We start from the raw sequence: 19,037 nt of genomic DNA on the forward strand, positions 1-19,037 counted from the left end.
TTATAATTAGGGCTGGGCGATATGGCCCAAAATTCATATCATGGTATAAACCGCATCCCTTCATGGTAACATTATATATCACAGTATAGAATTACGTGTTTTTTTTTTTTTTTAAATAATTAATTTGCTTACTGGTTTACATAGTCCTTTATAGAAGCTAAATGGATTTAAAAAACAAAAAAAATGAAAGAATAAATTTACTTTGAATAACATTTATTGTGCAAATTTAAAATAAAAATTAAAAGTCAGCACTCTCTGGTGCAAAATAGTGCAAACAAAAAATATTGCTGATATTTTAAATGAAAACAATAGTACAACTGGCCTCGAGCAAGTATTTGAGGATCACAAGAGCATGCACAAGTGGCCATTGTAAACAGCCTTAGCCGTCACAATTTCAAACCGCTTTACAGAAAGAGCATAAAACAAACATAACATAATACATTAACAGCAATACAATCATAACAAACCAATTGTTTTTAATTCTTACACACGCTTTGATGTTTGGAGCGGTTCTAGATGAAAGAGAAGAGAATCAGTCTCCTTTCAGCAGTTAATCAGAGATGTGATCGCAGTATGCATGACGTCACACACACGTCTGCTACAAGATAAGTTTGCTACAAGCTAGGTCGTAAACAAGCAGCAGCTGTATCCGTGATGAGCAAAACACGCACAAAGAACGGTCCAATTTCCAGTCCCATCTAATCTGCTTCACTTCCAAGGGCCAAAACCTCCATCTCCACATCCCGCCCGACATTCTCGTCCTCAGCTCCGCCGCCATCCATCCAATGCACCAGCGTGGACCAGCAAAAAGGGACTGTGAAAAATGCTGCCGGTTTACTGGCGCAAAAACCACAAGCGACCCGCAGATCAGAATTAGTGCTGGTGCAAGCATGCCGCTGAAGGAGCGCAACCGTCAAGCACCGACATTGTCCCTAGAGGAATGTCATGGCCAAAACGCAGTGAAATGGGTCCACACGAAGGACAAAACACCACATGACAAAAAGAAGACGAAGACGGCTGCCATCTCACTGCACCATTAAAAAAACAAAAACATCATCAACGTGCGCTATGCGTTGACGTCATCAACATGCGCTACTGCAGTAAGACGGTAGGGTAGAGTCAAAATCTCTACCTTCGGCAAAATTTATACCTTATATTGAATATACCGTTTATATCGCCCAGACCTACTTATAATGGCTTATAACGGCCAGATGCGTGCCTCACTCACATTTGCTGCAGGCATACATTGATGACATACATAGAGCAGCTAAGTGCTAGAGGTTATGGTGCCTTTCTAGAGAGACTGTCAGTTGGTCTGCGATGTTATATGTTGCATAGTAACCTTCCTTTTCCTCGCTGAAAGATCATTCTGTCCCATTTGAAAATCACAAATTATTTTTATGGTAGTATAAAGGGCCCTATTTTCATGGCCAGTGCAAGCCTAGCACAAAGCCTGGTCTAACTATTTGCATGGAGTTTTGTTTCTTTCGGTATTTTTGCAGATGTGCGCAGTTAGACGTGTTTGTGCCGTTGTGGGCGTGAACACAGCCAACTTGCTTCCCAGCAAAGAGAAGCAACTCCTTTCATTTCCTTTAGATTCAGCGCAAGAGAGGGGAATTTTACAGGAATTCAGAGAGTTACGGGATTCCAGCGTGAAGGGAGTGAACTTTACCTTTAATCGCGGGATTGATGCAGGACAGGATAAAAACCTCACGGGAGCGCACGAGAGCGGGATTAATTCAATATCCGTTCGGGAAAAATCTTGGACAGATACACACTTGTACTTTTCTTTCCATACGCGTGTACAATATAGGCTGACATTTTTTCAGGAATCCCACAGGTCACGTGATTCCCATGGGATGGGAGTGAACTTTACCTTTAATCACGGGATTGGGACGGGACATGATTTTTTCTTTTTTTTCTTTTTTTCTTTTTACTATTGTCCAAGACTGGGACGGGACTGGAGTGAAAATCCACTCCCGTGTCACCCTCTAGTCCAGATCGCTGCTGTGAAGTGGGCACTTGAACTCCGCCTTCGTTTCTGATTGTTCGTGCCTGTCCTTGAGGGCGTACCAAATGTTCGCTCAACTGTACATAAATAAGTATGGAAATAGTACAAAAAGAGCAAGAGCAAAAAGCCATAAGCAGGAGTCCCTACAAACAAGCATATTTGCTAGCAATTAGCACTACTGCACACGCTGCTTCGCACCATAATCACTATGAGAGTATGAGTGAAAGGCACTGCGGAGTATCTGGTCCTGGATTATAATTAGCATATGAAAAAATGTATCTCGTGTCATGGCGTATCTTACCAACCTCATTGTTTTGTCCCAATATTATGCAGGTCCGTCCTAGCGTCCCGTTTTTGTCATTTTGTATATGTCAATCACACAGTTGTCATAGCGATTCATACGATAAATAGTGTTGTTCCAATACGTTTTTTTGGCTCCCGATACCAATACCCAGCTTTGCAGTATCGGCCGATACCATACCGATACTTAAGATTTTTTTTTCCCTCAACATGAAAAAGCTGTCCTGCCATTGGTTCAGAGCATTCAAGGGCCAATAGGATATCTTATATCGGCATGTAGTGAACATGTCACATATCAGTGAATGTCATGCACAAGCAAGACACAAGATGCTGCATCCAAAATCTTATATTAGCGTTGGAATTAATGGTATCGGCAGAGTAGTCACCGATACCGATACTACTGTTTTAATGCAGTATCAGCACCTCTGTCGATACCAGTATCGGTATCGGAACAACACTAACGATAAACCCATCAAAAGGGAATTGTTAAATTCCTTCCCATTTACTTTTTTCATGTTTACATTGTCATTTACATCCGCTTCTTATCGATGGCAGGAAATACACATTGACCGGAACTAGAACTACTTCCTGTTTTCACATCTAACAATCAAGGGAAATGTAGTCCTACTATCCACTGCTGTCTCTACTCACCGGTCAGACAACACAAGCTGAGGTTTCAAGTGGTATATTTTCAGTGTTAGAATGTGTGACTGGCGCAAGGTAAACGGCACAGCCAACTTCCGGCAGCTGTCGGGATAGAGCAAATAAGATTGGATAATGGTAAGTGCATGGACTTGTTTAGTGCTGTTGAACTGTCAACCAAGATAGCAGTTAACGTTTTGTGACTTGGTGACAACCTCCCATCGGCTGTCTTTCGCTCGCAATTCCACTCCACATTATTCCTCTTTTAAAAAATCACTTTTCTTTGCTCTCTTTAAACACAATCACTTCAATGTGCCTGCTTGCACAACTCCATTGCCCACCTTTGATCTTTTGTTTTGTCGCATATTGACTGACTTGTCTGATTGTTCTGTGATATCAATTGGTATATTTTAAAAGATGACATAATGACACGAAAATAGAATGTATGTCAGTGTATATACAGTTTATATGTTCAAAGGGAGTAGGAAGAAGTATTATCTAGTCCGACACCATATTACTCGTGTCGATACACTAGTAGGTTATTCATTTTCAATAACAAAACAAGTCAAAAATAAAAACAAAAAATCAAAACAAACTTAAGCAAGTTCATGTGCATGTTTATATCTGATTTGAATATTTCTCTAATAGTATACTGTAGTTCTAAACATGTTTTTAACATGCGAGTGATTCACACTTTTTCAATTCTATTTCATAATTATTGCATCAATTGATACCTTTTACAGAAACACATTTGCTTTGTTTGTTCTGATCTTGGATTTTAAAAAAAAAATGATTTGTGCCCCTTAACTAATAACAGCAACCTTCTTTGATCTCGAACAGCCTCTGGATAGTGTGGCAAAGTTGGTTATTATATGCTTTGTCCATTATTTGTGGCAGTGCTGTTTTGATTTCGACTAACGTGGCTCCTAATGGAGGAAAATAGTTTAGTTGGTGTGGACCTGAAATGCCCGACACCGTCAGTGTCAATCAATGAAAGCAGAAAGCCGAGAGAGAGAAGTGGGTTATGGGAGCTGTGACGTACTTTGCTCTTGCAGTAATAGGAGGAGGAGGACAAGCTGGCGTCAGTAGCCTTACATGGCTATAACAACGTGCGGTAAAAGCACTCCACTTAGCCCCATGCAGCCTTGAAGGGTGGAGGGAGATGCTCGGAGGAAATGATGTGGGTGAATTTTAAATGAGCTTTGTGCATGCAGGACTTGTTTGCGTGTGATGCATTTTAGATAGTGAAGTGAAGATGACACATAGACGTCACAGGGGATGGAATGCACGGTGTTATTAGCCTAACTTTTTATTTTGTACCCTGCTATAGATGTCAAAGTTTGCATATGTGTGTATGAACTCACATTTTAGAATTAGTGTAGTTGGGATCACACAGAGCATGCACAAAGCATGTTATGCATCACACACATGATAGGGAGAACGCATAAAGGATGTGTACAAATATGAATTTGCTGACAGATGCATGCATGCATTTACTTGACATTACATGCAAAGGTTTAGTCATGCAACGCCTCTGTGACACACGCACGCACACGCATACACTTGCCTGAGGCGGTGTCCATGGCTGCCATCAGCACAATCCATTCACAGGGGGCACAAAATGGTGCAGATGAACAATTAGCTAAAAATGATGTTATTCCGCCCTAAAAATATGAATTGGTATATAATTTTGACTAATTTGTGATTTTTTTAAAAGTGTGTTTTTGTTGGACTTTTTTAAGTTTCACTTTTGTCATAGGCCTAATACTCAGAAGGCGCCTGTTTTGACGTCACAGTTTTGCTCTTCCCACACACACTCATGCACATGAGGTGAGCATGTAATTAGATCAGTAAGCACCGGCCAGTGCGGTCTGGTTTCACGGGGCCTCCTGAGATGTGTATTGGGAACAATTAGCATCATTGAGCAGCGCTAATGTGGTTTTGTGCAATGATGACGATGTGGGAGGAGGAAGGTGGAGTTATCCTCGTCACATCCACACGTTCACATGAAGTCACAGAAAGGCTGTGATAGGCTACGTCCGTGTGTATATAAAATTATTGGATTGAAAATATAAGATTGCATTGATTTCTCTCAATATTTCACAGTGTCGTTGTTTGTTTGTTCACAGCTTTCAGATTTGTTGTGTTGCATTGCATGTTCTGCCTCAGCTGGCGGCTTGTAAGAACAGTTGCCGGCTAGTGGAGGTTTGGGTCAAGCTTATGGGTTCATCAGCATCAGTGTCTGAATCACGTGTGTAAGTGTTGGTTCTGAGAGAGGGAGAGGGAGGGAGGGGGGTGGGAGAGAGAGGGACAGAGAGAGGGACAGAGGGAGAGAAGGCTCTATTTTTGTTGACAGACTCACATACACGGAGTAAAAACTGGTGCATCTTGATTTCAGTGTCGTTGTAAGTCTAGTTTATTGTGTTGAAGTACCGTGCTAAACGTCTCTAGAGAGACTCGGTTCCCATAGTTCACATTGTAGAGCCATTCACATCACTAGTATAGTGCCCTTATGTGCCCTTTATGTGAAGGGGGTGGGGGTGTACATATTCTGACACTGTTAATTAATTAATACAATGCTAAATTCTTATGATTTTTCATTTTTTGTTTTGTTTCATGCTACTGTAGCTTTTACAGTAATTATTATCTTAGCTTGTCATCTTAACACTAGCACTAAATGCTAATTGTCAATGCTAACTACCATGTAGCCTGCAAATGTGATGCTAGTCTATTTTAGCTTAGCTTCTGCTTCAGCCATGCGGTTATTTTGTCTGGTAGGATTAGGGTTGCCAACTTTCTCATCCCAAAATAAGGGACAGGTGCACGGCACGGTGCCATGGTTGTGTGAGCATGCTGTGTGAAATCAGTGTCTATTCTGTAGTGTTATTCCGATACCGTTTTTTGGCTCCCGATACCGATACCGATACCCAGCTTTGCTGTATCGGGCGATACCGATACCATACCGATACTTACGTTTTTTTTTCCTCAACATGAAAAAGCTGTCCTGCCATTGGTTCAGAGCAATCAAGGGCCAATAGGATATCTTAGATCGGCATGCAGTGAACATGTCACATACATACCAGTGAATGTCATGCACCAGCAAGACACAAGATGCTGCACCCAAAATATATATTAGCGTTGGAATTAATGGTATCGGCATGTTACTTGTGAGTAGTCACCGATACCGATACCACTGTTTTAATGCAGTATCGGCACCTCTGCCGATACCAGTATCGGTATCGGAACAACACTAATATTCTGATTAGATTCGAAATGCACAAAGTTTGTACATTCCCTTTAATCCTTACTGCAGGCCATCATTATGTAACCTCATACAAAACCTCAAAGAAACTACAATTTGCCTCTTTACCAAAAAAAAAAAAAAAAAAAAAAGAAATGCAAAAGAGGAGCGTGCCTCACCAAATTTACGTTTTCTATGGAGACTTTTCTTTCTTACAGGTTTATCCATTTTCTCTTCCTAACCGACAACCCTACACATTTTTTATTTTATTTTTAACACTACACATTATTGTTATTATTTTCTAACCACTTACTCAGTAAGCCGCTACAACAAATGCACGTGCTGATGCCTGATGCCTGTGATTGGCTGACAGGTGCCGTGCTTCGTGACATTGCCGTTTTAGCTGATCTAGGACCTGTAGAGTGCGGTTTGCTGTGTTAAGCGCTGATTGTGAAACTTGCCAGTAAGCTAAATTCTCGCAGTATTTGTTCATAAATAGTACGAGAATACATCTTGTATTGCTCCCGCTGATACGTTCGCAGGCGACGTATTAAGATCGGCGTTTAGAGTGTAGGCGACACAAAGCTGTGACGAAACCAGGAAGTGCCTCTCTCTCTCTCTAGTTGCCTCTCTTATCTTGCAAGATCTTCACATAACGTCACACCCAGCGACTCATTTTAATGGCTACGAGCAACTTCTTTGTCACTTGTCAACCTACGGGAGCAGCCGTGGTCCAAAAGTGGCAATGATGCCGTTTGCTACATTTCATGTAAGAATTGAGAATTATTTTTACGGGACTTTTGAGTTCCCGTACAGGACATAACAATTTAGCCAAAAATACGGGGCGCCTCGGCTAAAATGGGACAGTTGGCAACCCTATCATTACCAATCCTGCTGATGGCCATTTTTGAGTTAAGGCAAAAATACGGCAAAACTTCGAATACCTCGACAATCAATATTCAAGACTGTATCAGAACATTTGATTATAAACACATCTGTACCTACTGTAGCTTTTTTTTTTCATATTTAGTCCTAAACTGCAGTGCAGGAAAGAAAGATCACTAACAGAGTTGTTTTTTGTTTTTGTTTTTTTTTTAACTCTGAAAGCCACGTCCAACCTCATCATTTGACTGCTATGGCAAACAAATTGTAAAATCAATTCAGTCAGAGGATGAGTGGGGTTTTGGTGGATGGTGTGTTGTATTGCACATCAACACTTGGTAGTGACAGAAAGTGATGAGTCGTTTTCTTCATCAGTAGCTCCTGCTCCTCTTTTATTTTTAGATGGAGGCGCGAGGGCAAGTAAAGAAGAGACAGCAAATGAAGTGTGCTACTTCTTTTCTTTTTTTTTTTCTCTCATTTTGCAATGGACTGGCAGTAGTTGCACAGCTCTTCCACTGTAGTTTGTAACTACATACACAAAGTCATTGTGAGAACTCTGAGCAGATCCCAGGTCAGACAGTAACCTTTAAACACCAATGACGGATGTGTTGACAATCTCATTTTCAGCTTGCACGCTTGACTTAGAGTGTCTTGTAAAATGGCTGTTATTTGACAATTAATTAAATATCATATTAATGTATATTGTAGTATGAATGTGGGGGTGCATGTGCGTGTGTGTCTTCCTGTCACTGAATGTATGGTGAAAAGTTTCTGCTTGGGGAGTTTAACTTTTGGTTACCAAATATGGTTCTTTGCGCTATGCGCTTACATGTTATACATATCCATTTGGGAGGGATGATAATGTTCCCCCCGACATTTATTTAGTATTCTTACTTTTTGCCTCATTCTCAGAGATGGAGGGAATGATGTGATCCTGTATGATTTTGTAAACATCAACATGTTTACTCATACCATCTTTTCTACCTCGGAAGGATGCTAACTAGTAAATTTGAGTTCTTCTTGGGGAATTTGCTGACATTTCTTTGTAAAACATTTCCAAGCACATTTGTCTTGCTGATTTTTTTTTCTTTTTCTTTTTTTTACCTTGGTCCATGTTTGCTTGGTATCATATAATCACATTACATTGTTGTACTGTAGCTTTAAATGTATCTAATGTATTTGATGGTTGCTAGTGTGTTAGCTGTGTCTTACTGAATATGCTGTACATACTACTGACCATTTTTGTGCCATAATAATAATAATAATAATAATAATAATAATAATAATAATAAGATGATGAAGAACTAGACTAAGTGCATTTTCTCAAGAAATTGCGCGGGAATGCTGAAAGCAGAATGCTAATAGATGGATGCTAAGATTTGAATGCATATGGAATGCTTATGAAGTAAATTGAGAGATAAATTATGAAATTATAAGCTCCTGGTTACTGGACAATGCGCTTTACCAACTGTGCCACCGAGCAGTATCAGACACCTGGTGATGATGATAAGTTATATGTATGGAAGTGGACGTGGAAAGTGACACTTAGAAAAGGTTAAATGTCTGAGAAAAGTTGATGTTAAATGTTAAATTGTGCAAATACTGTAAGTAATGTGGAATCAGACAACATATATCCCGGGAGGCATGAATTTTTGAAGCTAGTTGAAATTTGAACAATGTAAATTGGAAGTATTATTTGGCAATTGTTACGTGGCAAAAAAGTGTGGAGAATAAAAATCACAATAACATATGTGGGAATGCTTCAGCATTCTCACAAGGACTTTTAGCTGTTTGATTTTGAAACCAATGAAAGCAGCCCTAGCAAAAAACGATCCCTCTATTTGAACAGGCCTTCAGTGATCGATCAGTACACGCGACCCACAGCTTGGTTGTCATGCACCATCCTCTGTCGCGTAAACCCTCAACAAGTACTGCAGGTGTGGGCATAGTATTATTATGACCAACTGAGCAACACGTTTATGGTCCATTGACGAGTCACTTTGATCTTTGTCCCAATGTATCTTGGCAACCAGGTATTTCCAATACCTGGGATTTCTGTATATTGCAGGTCGTGCCATGGCCGGACCAGCAGTGAGCACTCGCAATTGGCAGATGCGGAGTGGGGGGTGGGCGGGTGACAGGGCAGAGGGAGGTTCATGAAGCGGCAGAGGAGAGCAGAGAAGCAGATGAGCAGAGAGGGCAAGGAAATGTTGGCGTGCTGCACTACTGAAATGTCACTTGCTCCATATTGATGTTCGTGTGCCGTTTTGAACTGCAGTTAAGGACAGAGATCACTGCAGAGGCTTCTTCAGCATTTTGTATCACAAGACTGCTTGGTTTGTGCTCAGAGCCAACACAAAAGATGCAGAGGAGGCACTCATCGGGTGTCATGGGATGCCACCTGGACAATTCACATCCTGCCAAGCAGGTAGAGTGTTTGTTTGTTGACGTGAAGACTTTTTGCATAGTTTGTGCGCATACTTATCTTGCGTTTGTGCAAGCATGTGCTGAAAATTAGAATGCAATTGACTCATTAATGGGGAGATGGGACAAGTTGAAGCGATGTCTAAATTAAGCTTGATACAACCTAGTTTTTAGGTCAATTACAAGTGTGCAGCTTTTGGTGTTCGTAGGCAAGAGAGTGAAACGGCTGTTGGGAGATTTAGTGGCACTATTATTCTTTCATGACCACCATGTTCCTTTAATAAAATTGACTGTGTTGGTTTTTATCCTATCCTGTCCTCAGGGTGCACAATTACACTGCATGACTGAGTTGTAGTAACAATCTTGAATCATATCTTCAATTTCCCCTCAGGTGATCAGAAAATGTTTGTCTTAACCATTTACTGTATTCTTAAAATATCCTCTTTCAAAAGAATGCCAGAATGACGCCACGAAAACAGACATCTTTCGTCATCATCAACAAATCAATATTTGCACTCGCTCCCACTTTAATTGGCCTGCAACTCTTTTTGATTTCTGCAGTCTTGCAGTAGCGTGTAAATCGGCAGTCATTCTCAAGCAACCAGAACATGAACGTGGCCTCCTGAGGCATCTATTTTTACAGAAATATTTATAGTTTTTTATGGTGAGAATTTTTAACACATTCACTGCCATAGACGACTATAGACGTCAAAGATTAATTTTTACTGTGCTGGCAGTGAATGAGTTAAAGAAACGTTTATATCTCATGCGATGACTTTATACAGGTGTACCTTAAGTTGTGAAGTTTTATCTAATGCACTACTGAAACCGATTACAACAGAATGTATAGTTAATGTAGTTTATATTGTGGTGAAGCTCAGCTGGTCTGCTCGAATGAGTTGTTCCCGTTTTCACTTGAGTGACCACACTGCCTTTGGACTCAGCTCCTTTTCCTTTCTGTCCTTCTCTCTTTCTCTTTGCTTTGTCTCTCTTCTCTCACCATCTGCCTTTATGCCTGATCTGCCTACATATATTCTCACTGTCTCAGGAGAAGGCTGGGGGATGGGGGTGAAAGAGGGAAAACTAAAATAGTTGGAAGTAGCAGAGATGGGGAGGAGTCAGAACCTAGAGGGATTCAACATTGTCATGCTTCTGGACGCAGAGTGAGCGGGCAAATTTTGTTTGATGTGATGATGTGGGGTTATTTAGGTTGGAGTCTCGGCTCAAGTTTGCTTGGCCTGCATGTTCTCCCATGTGCTTCCTCTTACATTCCAAAGAGATGCAGATTAAAGGGATACTTCACTTATTTAGCCTATTATAGCAATAAAAAGTAAATGTTTTGTCTGATTATTATTTTTTACGTACAAATAGTACCTTTAAAAACACATTTTGCAACTTGCTGTTGACTGAAAATGACATCACAAGGGCTCAGATAACCAATCGCAGCTCAACTGTTTTCCAGGTTTGGTCATGTGACATTCACAAGCTGAGCTGTGATTGGTTACCTGAGCCCTTGTGATGTCATTTTCAGTCGACAGCAAGTTGCAAAATGTGTTTTTAAAGGTACTAATTATACATGAAAAATAATGAAAATATCAAATTTATTATAGGCAAAATATTCACGTTTGACTGCCAAAAATGGCTAAATAAGTAAAGTATCCCTTTAATTGGAGACTCTAAATTATCCCTAGGTGTGATTTTGAATTTAAATGGTTGTTTAATTGACTGGCCATAATGTGGACAAGCTAAATAATAAATGTAGTGCTGTCAATAACGACTTTTTTTTTTTTAAACTGAGTCGCCTATCGATTATTCCATCAATTAATCGATGAATCACCCCGCCCCCCACCAAAAAAAAAATAATAATTAAAAAAAAAAGTATATATATATATATATATATATATATATATATTTTTTTTTTTTTTTTTTTTTTTTTTTTAAGTCCACTAAGGTTGAACGCGAGTTGAATTTAGTGGCTATAAATACTCATTGTTCCTTATCTTCTGCACACATATGCATATATTACACAAACACCAACAAAATTAGCCTATGCTAACAATCGCGATTAGCATTCGCACTGAATAAACTCGAATCACTGACTTATTGTACTTTTCCTGAAAATCACTTCATAGTCCAACATTTGATCAAAATATTAATGGGGTGCACTTAAATAGAGCTTTATCTTCATTATATGTTTACTATGCCTGTCATATTTGCTTGTCTCGTTCAAACAAATTGAGCCTACAATGGCCATTGATGCAGCATACTAACTGGTACCACATACGCACAAAAAAGGTTTTTCCAATCAACTTACTTTATGCTCCAGGATCCCGCGCCGTCACCTTGATGTTTTTCTTTTATTATTTAATTATTTTCAGGGTGGTTCTGTTAGTTTGTATTAGTTTTTGTTATTTAAAAAATGCTTAGGTTTAGTTTAGTTTGAGTTAGTTTCATTATTATTATTTAATTTTTTTTAAAATGTGTATTACTTGTGCGCAATATTTAATTTAAAAAAACATGTTAAAATGACAAAAGTAAAACATTTCTCACATAGCATTACATTTCGGCTGAGTTAAATCCATAAATTCAAAATCACGAAGTGAGTTCGTTTCTACCGCTAGCGTCCGTGTTTGCAAACTCCTTTGCATCTGTTGTTAAGTGCATTGTGGCCAAATAGGTCAATTGGGCTCACATTTGGTGGTGAGTCCTTTTGGCAAATCCTGCATGGCCTACTAGCCTGCACGCTACTTGGAGGAGTCAAAAACAAAAACAAAAACAAACAAAAAAATGCGGATAGTCGCCGTATCAGGAGGAGTCTTGCTTTTTTTTTTTTTTTTTTTTTTTTTTTTTTTTTACATAGTAGATAGTAGATAGCACCTTTTTTTTCTTCCCCCCCGAAAGCCCAGCTGCACTATAAGCACAGCAACATCATTGTGCGTCATAAAGGGTCATATCTCATATTCAAACTTCCATTACTCAGTGCTATTAGCACGTAAACAAATTCTGACTGTTTGGGAGGAAAATTCACCAGAACTATGCTGATACTCCAAATGGTTCAAGAACAGCTTCAAAATTACTTTGGGTGCACCTTTTTTAGGCATGTTTTCGGCAAAAATGGCATGCAAGAATGATAAGGTTAAAAAGAAAACAGATTGATATGGCTGATGTCTTTGTATACAAGCAACTTCAGTATAGGCTACTAGGTTTATTCAGTGCACTGTCCTCTTTTCCATTGACGATACTTCATTTGTCATTCTTTGGGATCTAATCTTGCTAAGATTCATTCAACTATCTCAGTTGACATGATTGCCTCTGTTGTACTGTGGCTTGTATTTCTGTTCATGTCCCGCCTTTCTGCACGGTTGGCCTGTAACCTCGTCTGTATGGGAAGTGGCACAGCAGCATGACTTGGACAAATTACATTCTCTCACAAGATGCACATTTAGACAGTGTATTATTTCTTGGTTGTGTGAGCTTTTAATTAATAGGCTGTTTCAGTTACTTGCATAGATATTTTTCATGTTTTTTTTAGGGCTAAATTGAATACAGAAAATTAACAAATTATCCAAAAGGCATCTTCTGGAGCTTCACGCTCGAGGTGTTTTGAAAGTGAATGATTTTTAGTAACAGACTTTATAATTGAGAAATAAAAGTTTAATTGGTTGTGTGCACTTGATAATTCTTTTAAATCTTAAGTTTTCACCATTCATGTATTGTTTCATAGGGTCTTTCATTATAGTGTATGTACATCAGTTATCAAGGAGTCTGGAGTCCAGATTTTGTGACGTGTATGTGTGTGCGCCGTTCTGGTACATGCACATCTTTGTATCTGTCTTGACACAGATCCACTGGTTTGCATCCACTTTTGATTTAGGCCTGCTACACACTTAAGTCATCTGGCCATACACAACTGAACTGTTGTGCTATTTGTGGGCTTGTTGCAACGTAAAAGATGTGTGGGCCAGTGGAAAACAGCATGTCTTCTTATGGGATCTTTCACAACAAAATGTACATTTCATTTTGTATGTAGGCCTACTTGTTGCCATTAAGCGAAGTGTGGAGAGTCTCTGTCGCCTAAATGCAAGTGCAGTCGAGAGGAGTGATGATTATTTGCAACATCTCTTTTATTCCTGCCCCGTTTCCTCTCTTTGTATTAGCTACAGTGGCCTGGCTAGGGCAATCCGCTTCTTCCTTGCTATGTGTTTGCGGCTCAATAAAACACTAATACAGTACAGTATATGTGGCACCTCCAATAGCTGTTTCCCCATAAGAACACCGGTCGGTGTAACAAGGTATATGTTTAAGCGTCAATTTCCAGGTGTGCTCTTGTTATTCACAGACTGTAATTTGCTTGCAATTGTCTAGTTCAGTCACTTTCAGCCATGTTGTTGCTGTGCAGCGTGTCTAACGCATTGACTGACACTGCCCCTGCTGTTTCTACGGGCTTTTATGCTGGAACAAATCAATTACCTCAACTTTGCCTTGCTCAATCACTACGGTGTTACCGGCTCATTTATTTATGCCACACTGAATTCACCTGCAAATGTTTTACATACAATAAGTAGTACTATAAATTACGTAACAAAACCTGAAAAATGCTGTATATGTATTTTACATTGCTTTTAATTCAATTAAGTGATTATTGTTTTTATGTGTTGTCTTATTTCCTGTAAAGAGCTTCAGTCAAAATATTGTCGCGTTCCAAAAAAAAAAAAAAAAAAAAAAAAAATAGACCTCAATTCCAAGGTCGAACACTCTAATTGGCTCCCTCAAAAACACACACACGCACACCCGCGCATGCAACACTGCATCCATTACTGCCAGGTAATGGGTAAATGTCGGAATAGCAGGATGTCATAAAGCTCTGGAGTGGTCTAATGGGTTTTGTTCAGGTTGAGGTGACACGTGCACACTCCCACGCGCACTTAAGTTGTGCCGTCACGCGCTCTTCCAGGAAACAATCTCCCAACATGCTTGATGGGGGCGTTTACTCCTCAGCAAACATGTTTGAAGAGTTAACGCAATTTGAGTTAGGAAGCATATTATGAGAATCTGTTTGACAACCGAGTGGTCATTGTTGCTGGTGTTACCTTTCATGCCTCACAATTCTTCAGGGTTAAGATCTAGTCAGGCAAATATGTTAGCACGAAGTTGCAAAAACTTTTAATTGACAATTCCAGATGTCCAGTCTGATATTTCAATGAAAACAAACAGCGTACAAACTGCTTTTGCCTGTGACTAGCAAACAAACCAGGCAGATGTTTATAGTAGTCAAATGACACTTCATCACATTTTGAAATCAAAATGATCCTTACAAATCAAAATATAACAATCCAAAGTTCAATGCCTTTTTAATGAGCGGTGCACTTCCTTTCATTGAGTTCATGCTGCATTCGAGTCAAGTCAGAAATGTCTCACTTCCGACATCAAAATATTCGAGACAAATATATACAACAAAATGGCTGATTATGATAAATTGTTTGTTGTTCTGGTTACCGCAGACAATCCAAATCACGTTGGGGTAACTGAGGTTTCTTATGTTCGATAACTACATTAATATAATAATAAATACCGAGATAAATATGTTTGCAATTGTGTATAAGATGTTTTGCCATTTGTGTCTTTATTGTCGAGTGGCGTCAGATTGAAGCCGGTCGGTGATGTCAGGGTCCTTTTTTTTTCTCGGGTTCAAGGGGGTGTTCCCGTGCATATTGCATACTTTCTGGATTTAAAAGTGCAACTTCCAACATTCCTCTTGAACTCGAATGCAGCATTAGACTACCATTTTGACTTGTGACGCAATTTTGACATGAGCTCGGAATTGTCAATACACTGAAAGGTGCATTGTGGAGTTTGGTTAAAGATTTTTCTATATCATGCATGCTCCACAATGTCCAGATGAGTACAAAGAGCCTTGGCTTTTTAACTCATTGACTGCCATTGACGGAAAAAGACGTCAAATAATGCATTTTTGCTGGGCTGGCAGTGAATGTGTTAAACACAATGTGCCAATATATTTTGTGATTATATTGCAGCCTCCTTTTTTCATTTTTTTTTTTTTAAGGCAAATTTTGCTTAAAAATCAATTTTGGTTACATCTCATCTTAAGTCATTGACTGCCATTGACGGAAAAAGACGTCAAATAATGAATTTTTTGCTGGGCTGGCAGTGAATGTGTTAACTGCAACTGTGCTCATCAGCTTATATCTTCCCTTCAGTGTGGAGTGTTTGCCTCGAACACTCGGGGGCGGGGAGGAGTGGAGGGTGACGTCATGCTTATCCCCGCAGACATGTAGTGTTGTGTTCGCTAGCGTATGACATAATTGGGATGGAAACAGAAAAAAACAAAACAAAAATAAAGTGTTGGAATGCTAATACTAAAAAATGCTAGCATAAAAGCGATGCAGAACTCTTAACTGTGTTCATTTGTCTGTGGTGCATTGGCACGCAAGAGCAGCGAGGGGACCATGCCTCAGAGATTGCAAAATTCAGTTGTCTAAATTTCTGATATACTCAAAATTAATCAGATGTTAGAAGGACTGATCGGGAGCTGCCAGTTGTTTCTTGGTGCCCCCTGTATTGTACACTGCAGGACTGTGAATGCAAACTTGGTCACAGATACAAGCGTGTCAAAGGAAGAGGTTGTTGGCAGCCGCTAAGTGAAGTTGCCTTGGGGTGAGGTAGATGGGTGAGCCAAGGCTGATAAAAGCATCATGTGTGCTCATTCGCTTCATGTGTTGCCTCATTGTGGAGAAAAGGAAAGGGAGAACAGAACACATCTGGTCTGTTTTGAAGATCTTCATTTAGCATCCTTTGGTAACCATTCAATATTATTGAAAATTACAATTAACATGATGAAAACCACAAGCCTGATTAGGTGCACGAAAATGTCTTGTTGAATGTTCGGTTCATATAGTGGTACATTGACGCAGCCCTCCCACGAAAAATGCTAATTTTAATTTTTTTAATATAAAATCATGATAAAATAGATGGTAAAGAAATACAGTGTAATTTAGCCAAAAGTCTCACACAGTTTAATACGTTCATGTGTCAATGTGTGCCTTTTAGGGGTGTGGCCTATTGAGTGATGTCGGGGACTGCAGCCCGTCAGATTGGAGGTTTACCACGCTGCTCGTTCAGTGTTAGCATCTGCTTCTACATGTGTTGGGGATATTGATTTGATTATAAACTAAAGAGGAGCTGATTAGCATTTGTTGACATTAACGAAAGAATCCATTACAAAACCGCACAAGCTTGACCTTTGACATAGACAAGCATTTGGTCATATCAGCCAGTGAGTGACTGCTAAATTTAGATGAGAGAAGGTGGCATAGCACAGGAGGCCGTAATCCATCTTTCAGTGTTGTTGTTCCAAAAGTCATTGTTCCATTGTTTATCAGCATTACACAACAATTAAAAAATTAAATACTTCCCCATTAACATGACAAGTGAGAATCAATTAAATTAGGGTGACCAGATGTTCCAGTTTGTCAGTGATTCACATGATAATATTTACTTTCACATTTACGTTAGCGTGCTCATTCTCATCTGCAACTAAACTAGTAGGCTTGTTTTGGTCATACCAGAACTAGAACTACTTCCTGCCTCCGTGTTTAAGAATCATGGGAAGTATAGTCCTTCTAGCCTAATGTTGCAGTCGCCAGTCAGACCCAACACAAGCTGAACTTTTCTTGTGGTATATTTCCAATGTTACAATGCGGGACCGGCGCGACGTAAATGGTACAGCCAGCTTGCAAAAGATGCCATGACCGAGCAAAAAAAGGTTAGATAATGGTGAGTGTATTGTATTGTGTAGCGCTGGTGAACTGTTAACCAAGATAATATTTAGCATTAGCTCAAGTAATAACACAACCACCATTTGCCTGATTGACTAGCAGGTAGATTTGTTATAAAAAGTTCCTGATGAGAATTATAAACAAGGATTTAAAAAAAAAAAAAAAAAATGTTGTGGTTTATGGCGAGCTGGAACACATTAATGGGATTTAAATTCAGTTCAAACTCATACATAATGATGGTTAGTCTGCTCCAGGCTTTACTGTAGTTTAGAACCACAATCCACATGCACAGAATACACAAGCGTATTCCTCAAACGTCATCGTTCTCCCAAAGCTAGTTCATGCGTCACTGTGGTGTGACATCTTTGTAGTGCACAAGAATATGCGAGCACGGCTGACCGACTTTTCTTCTTTTGTCTTCTCTTCTTAAGTCGTCGGGTACGAGTGTGGTGGTGGACATCGCAGTGATGGGTGAGGCCCATGGATTGATATCAGACTTGCTGGCAGACCCCTCGCTGCCCCCTAACACCTGCAGCTCTCTGAAGGCTGTCAGCAGCCTCCTCAGCACCCAGATTATCCTCCAGCCACTCCATCGGCCCCACGTGCCACCAGTCACACACGCCTGCTCCGACTCAGAGGACGGGCCTGATAAAGTAGAAAGACTAGCCATTCCAAAGGTGAGTGTTTTTTCCACCCTCCTTCCTCTCCATGCTTGTATCCCTCCTGCTGCCCAAACTATGAAAGTGCAAACAAAACACTAATTTAGCAGTTCCTGCTAAATTAACTGAAATTTAACTGTGTACAAGGGTGGAGTTTTCTTTCTTTTGGTATTTTCATAGACGGGTGCAGCTAGAAAGGTGTGTTTGAGTCTGTCTGCGCTTCAATCAAATCCACCGAAATCTCCTTATGCCGCCTGCGCCACAACTTAGACCTGCTTTTATCTGGTCTAATGTCTAGTTCACTTTCTGTTACCCAATTGCCAGGTGCATTAGGGGCATGTAATACAAAACCCCGGAATGCCTAGAAAGGGGAAATACAGTCTGCCAAATTCGCAAACATGGTAAACATGACTTATCAAATGAAGATGTGTCTTCATTTTTTAGTTTTTACACAAACTAGCGCACTTTTGTTTTTTCTTCGGCTAATTCATGGCACAGAAGTCAGTGGTCACACTTTTACACCAAAAAGCTGTTTCAGGTTATGCCAGTAAAACAATGTAACCTTGTGGGAGCAAACCAAATACAGGAAAATCAAGCAATCGATAACTTTGTCAATGAATGTATTTTCTCTTCCACGCATACCACATATCTTAGCGTCCTACAGTATATGTTCAGTTTCCCAGGACAGCTACAGTATGAAAGCTATGGACTTGTGTAGAGTCTGTGTGTATTTTTTATTTTTTCAAGAGACCCAAATCAGTTCTAACATACCTTTCTCAAACAAACATCCAAAATGCACATAAGCATCTACACAAATGTCAACAACAACAACAACAACAACATAGAAGTAACCAATAGCACCTGCGTAAAACAATGACTTACATACATACTGTACATGTTTTAGGATTGTAGGAGGTAGTCAAGTATCCGCAGAGAACACAAACATACTGAGAACATGAAAACTCCACACACCCACTCTTCCCCCTAAATGAAAAAACAAACAAACAAACAAAACCTTGTTTGTTGCTATATACATCACAATGCAAATGTCAGAGCTCTTCGCTGACGTAGCAATGAGCTGT

General features: G+C 39.7%; 1 protein-coding gene across 1 annotated transcript in view; it reads left to right on the forward strand.

Annotated features, from left to right (window-relative positions):
- The window catches only part of LOC144033330 (cGMP-inhibited 3',5'-cyclic phosphodiesterase 3A-like), a 43,644-nt gene that overhangs the window by 10,271 nt on the left and 14,336 nt on the right, over positions 1 to 19,037 (forward strand). The window contains exon 2 of the mRNA XM_077541379.1: positions 17,728 to 17,973. Coding sequence (XP_077397505.1) covers positions 17,728 to 17,973 — 246 coding nt within the window. The remainder of the gene's footprint in view (positions 1 to 17,727; positions 17,974 to 19,037) is intronic.

This window comes from Festucalex cinctus, chromosome 13, assembly GCF_051991245.1.
Source record: "Festucalex cinctus isolate MCC-2025b chromosome 13, RoL_Fcin_1.0, whole genome shotgun sequence".
NCBI classification, from domain to species: domain Eukaryota; kingdom Metazoa; phylum Chordata; class Actinopteri; order Syngnathiformes; family Syngnathidae; genus Festucalex; species Festucalex cinctus.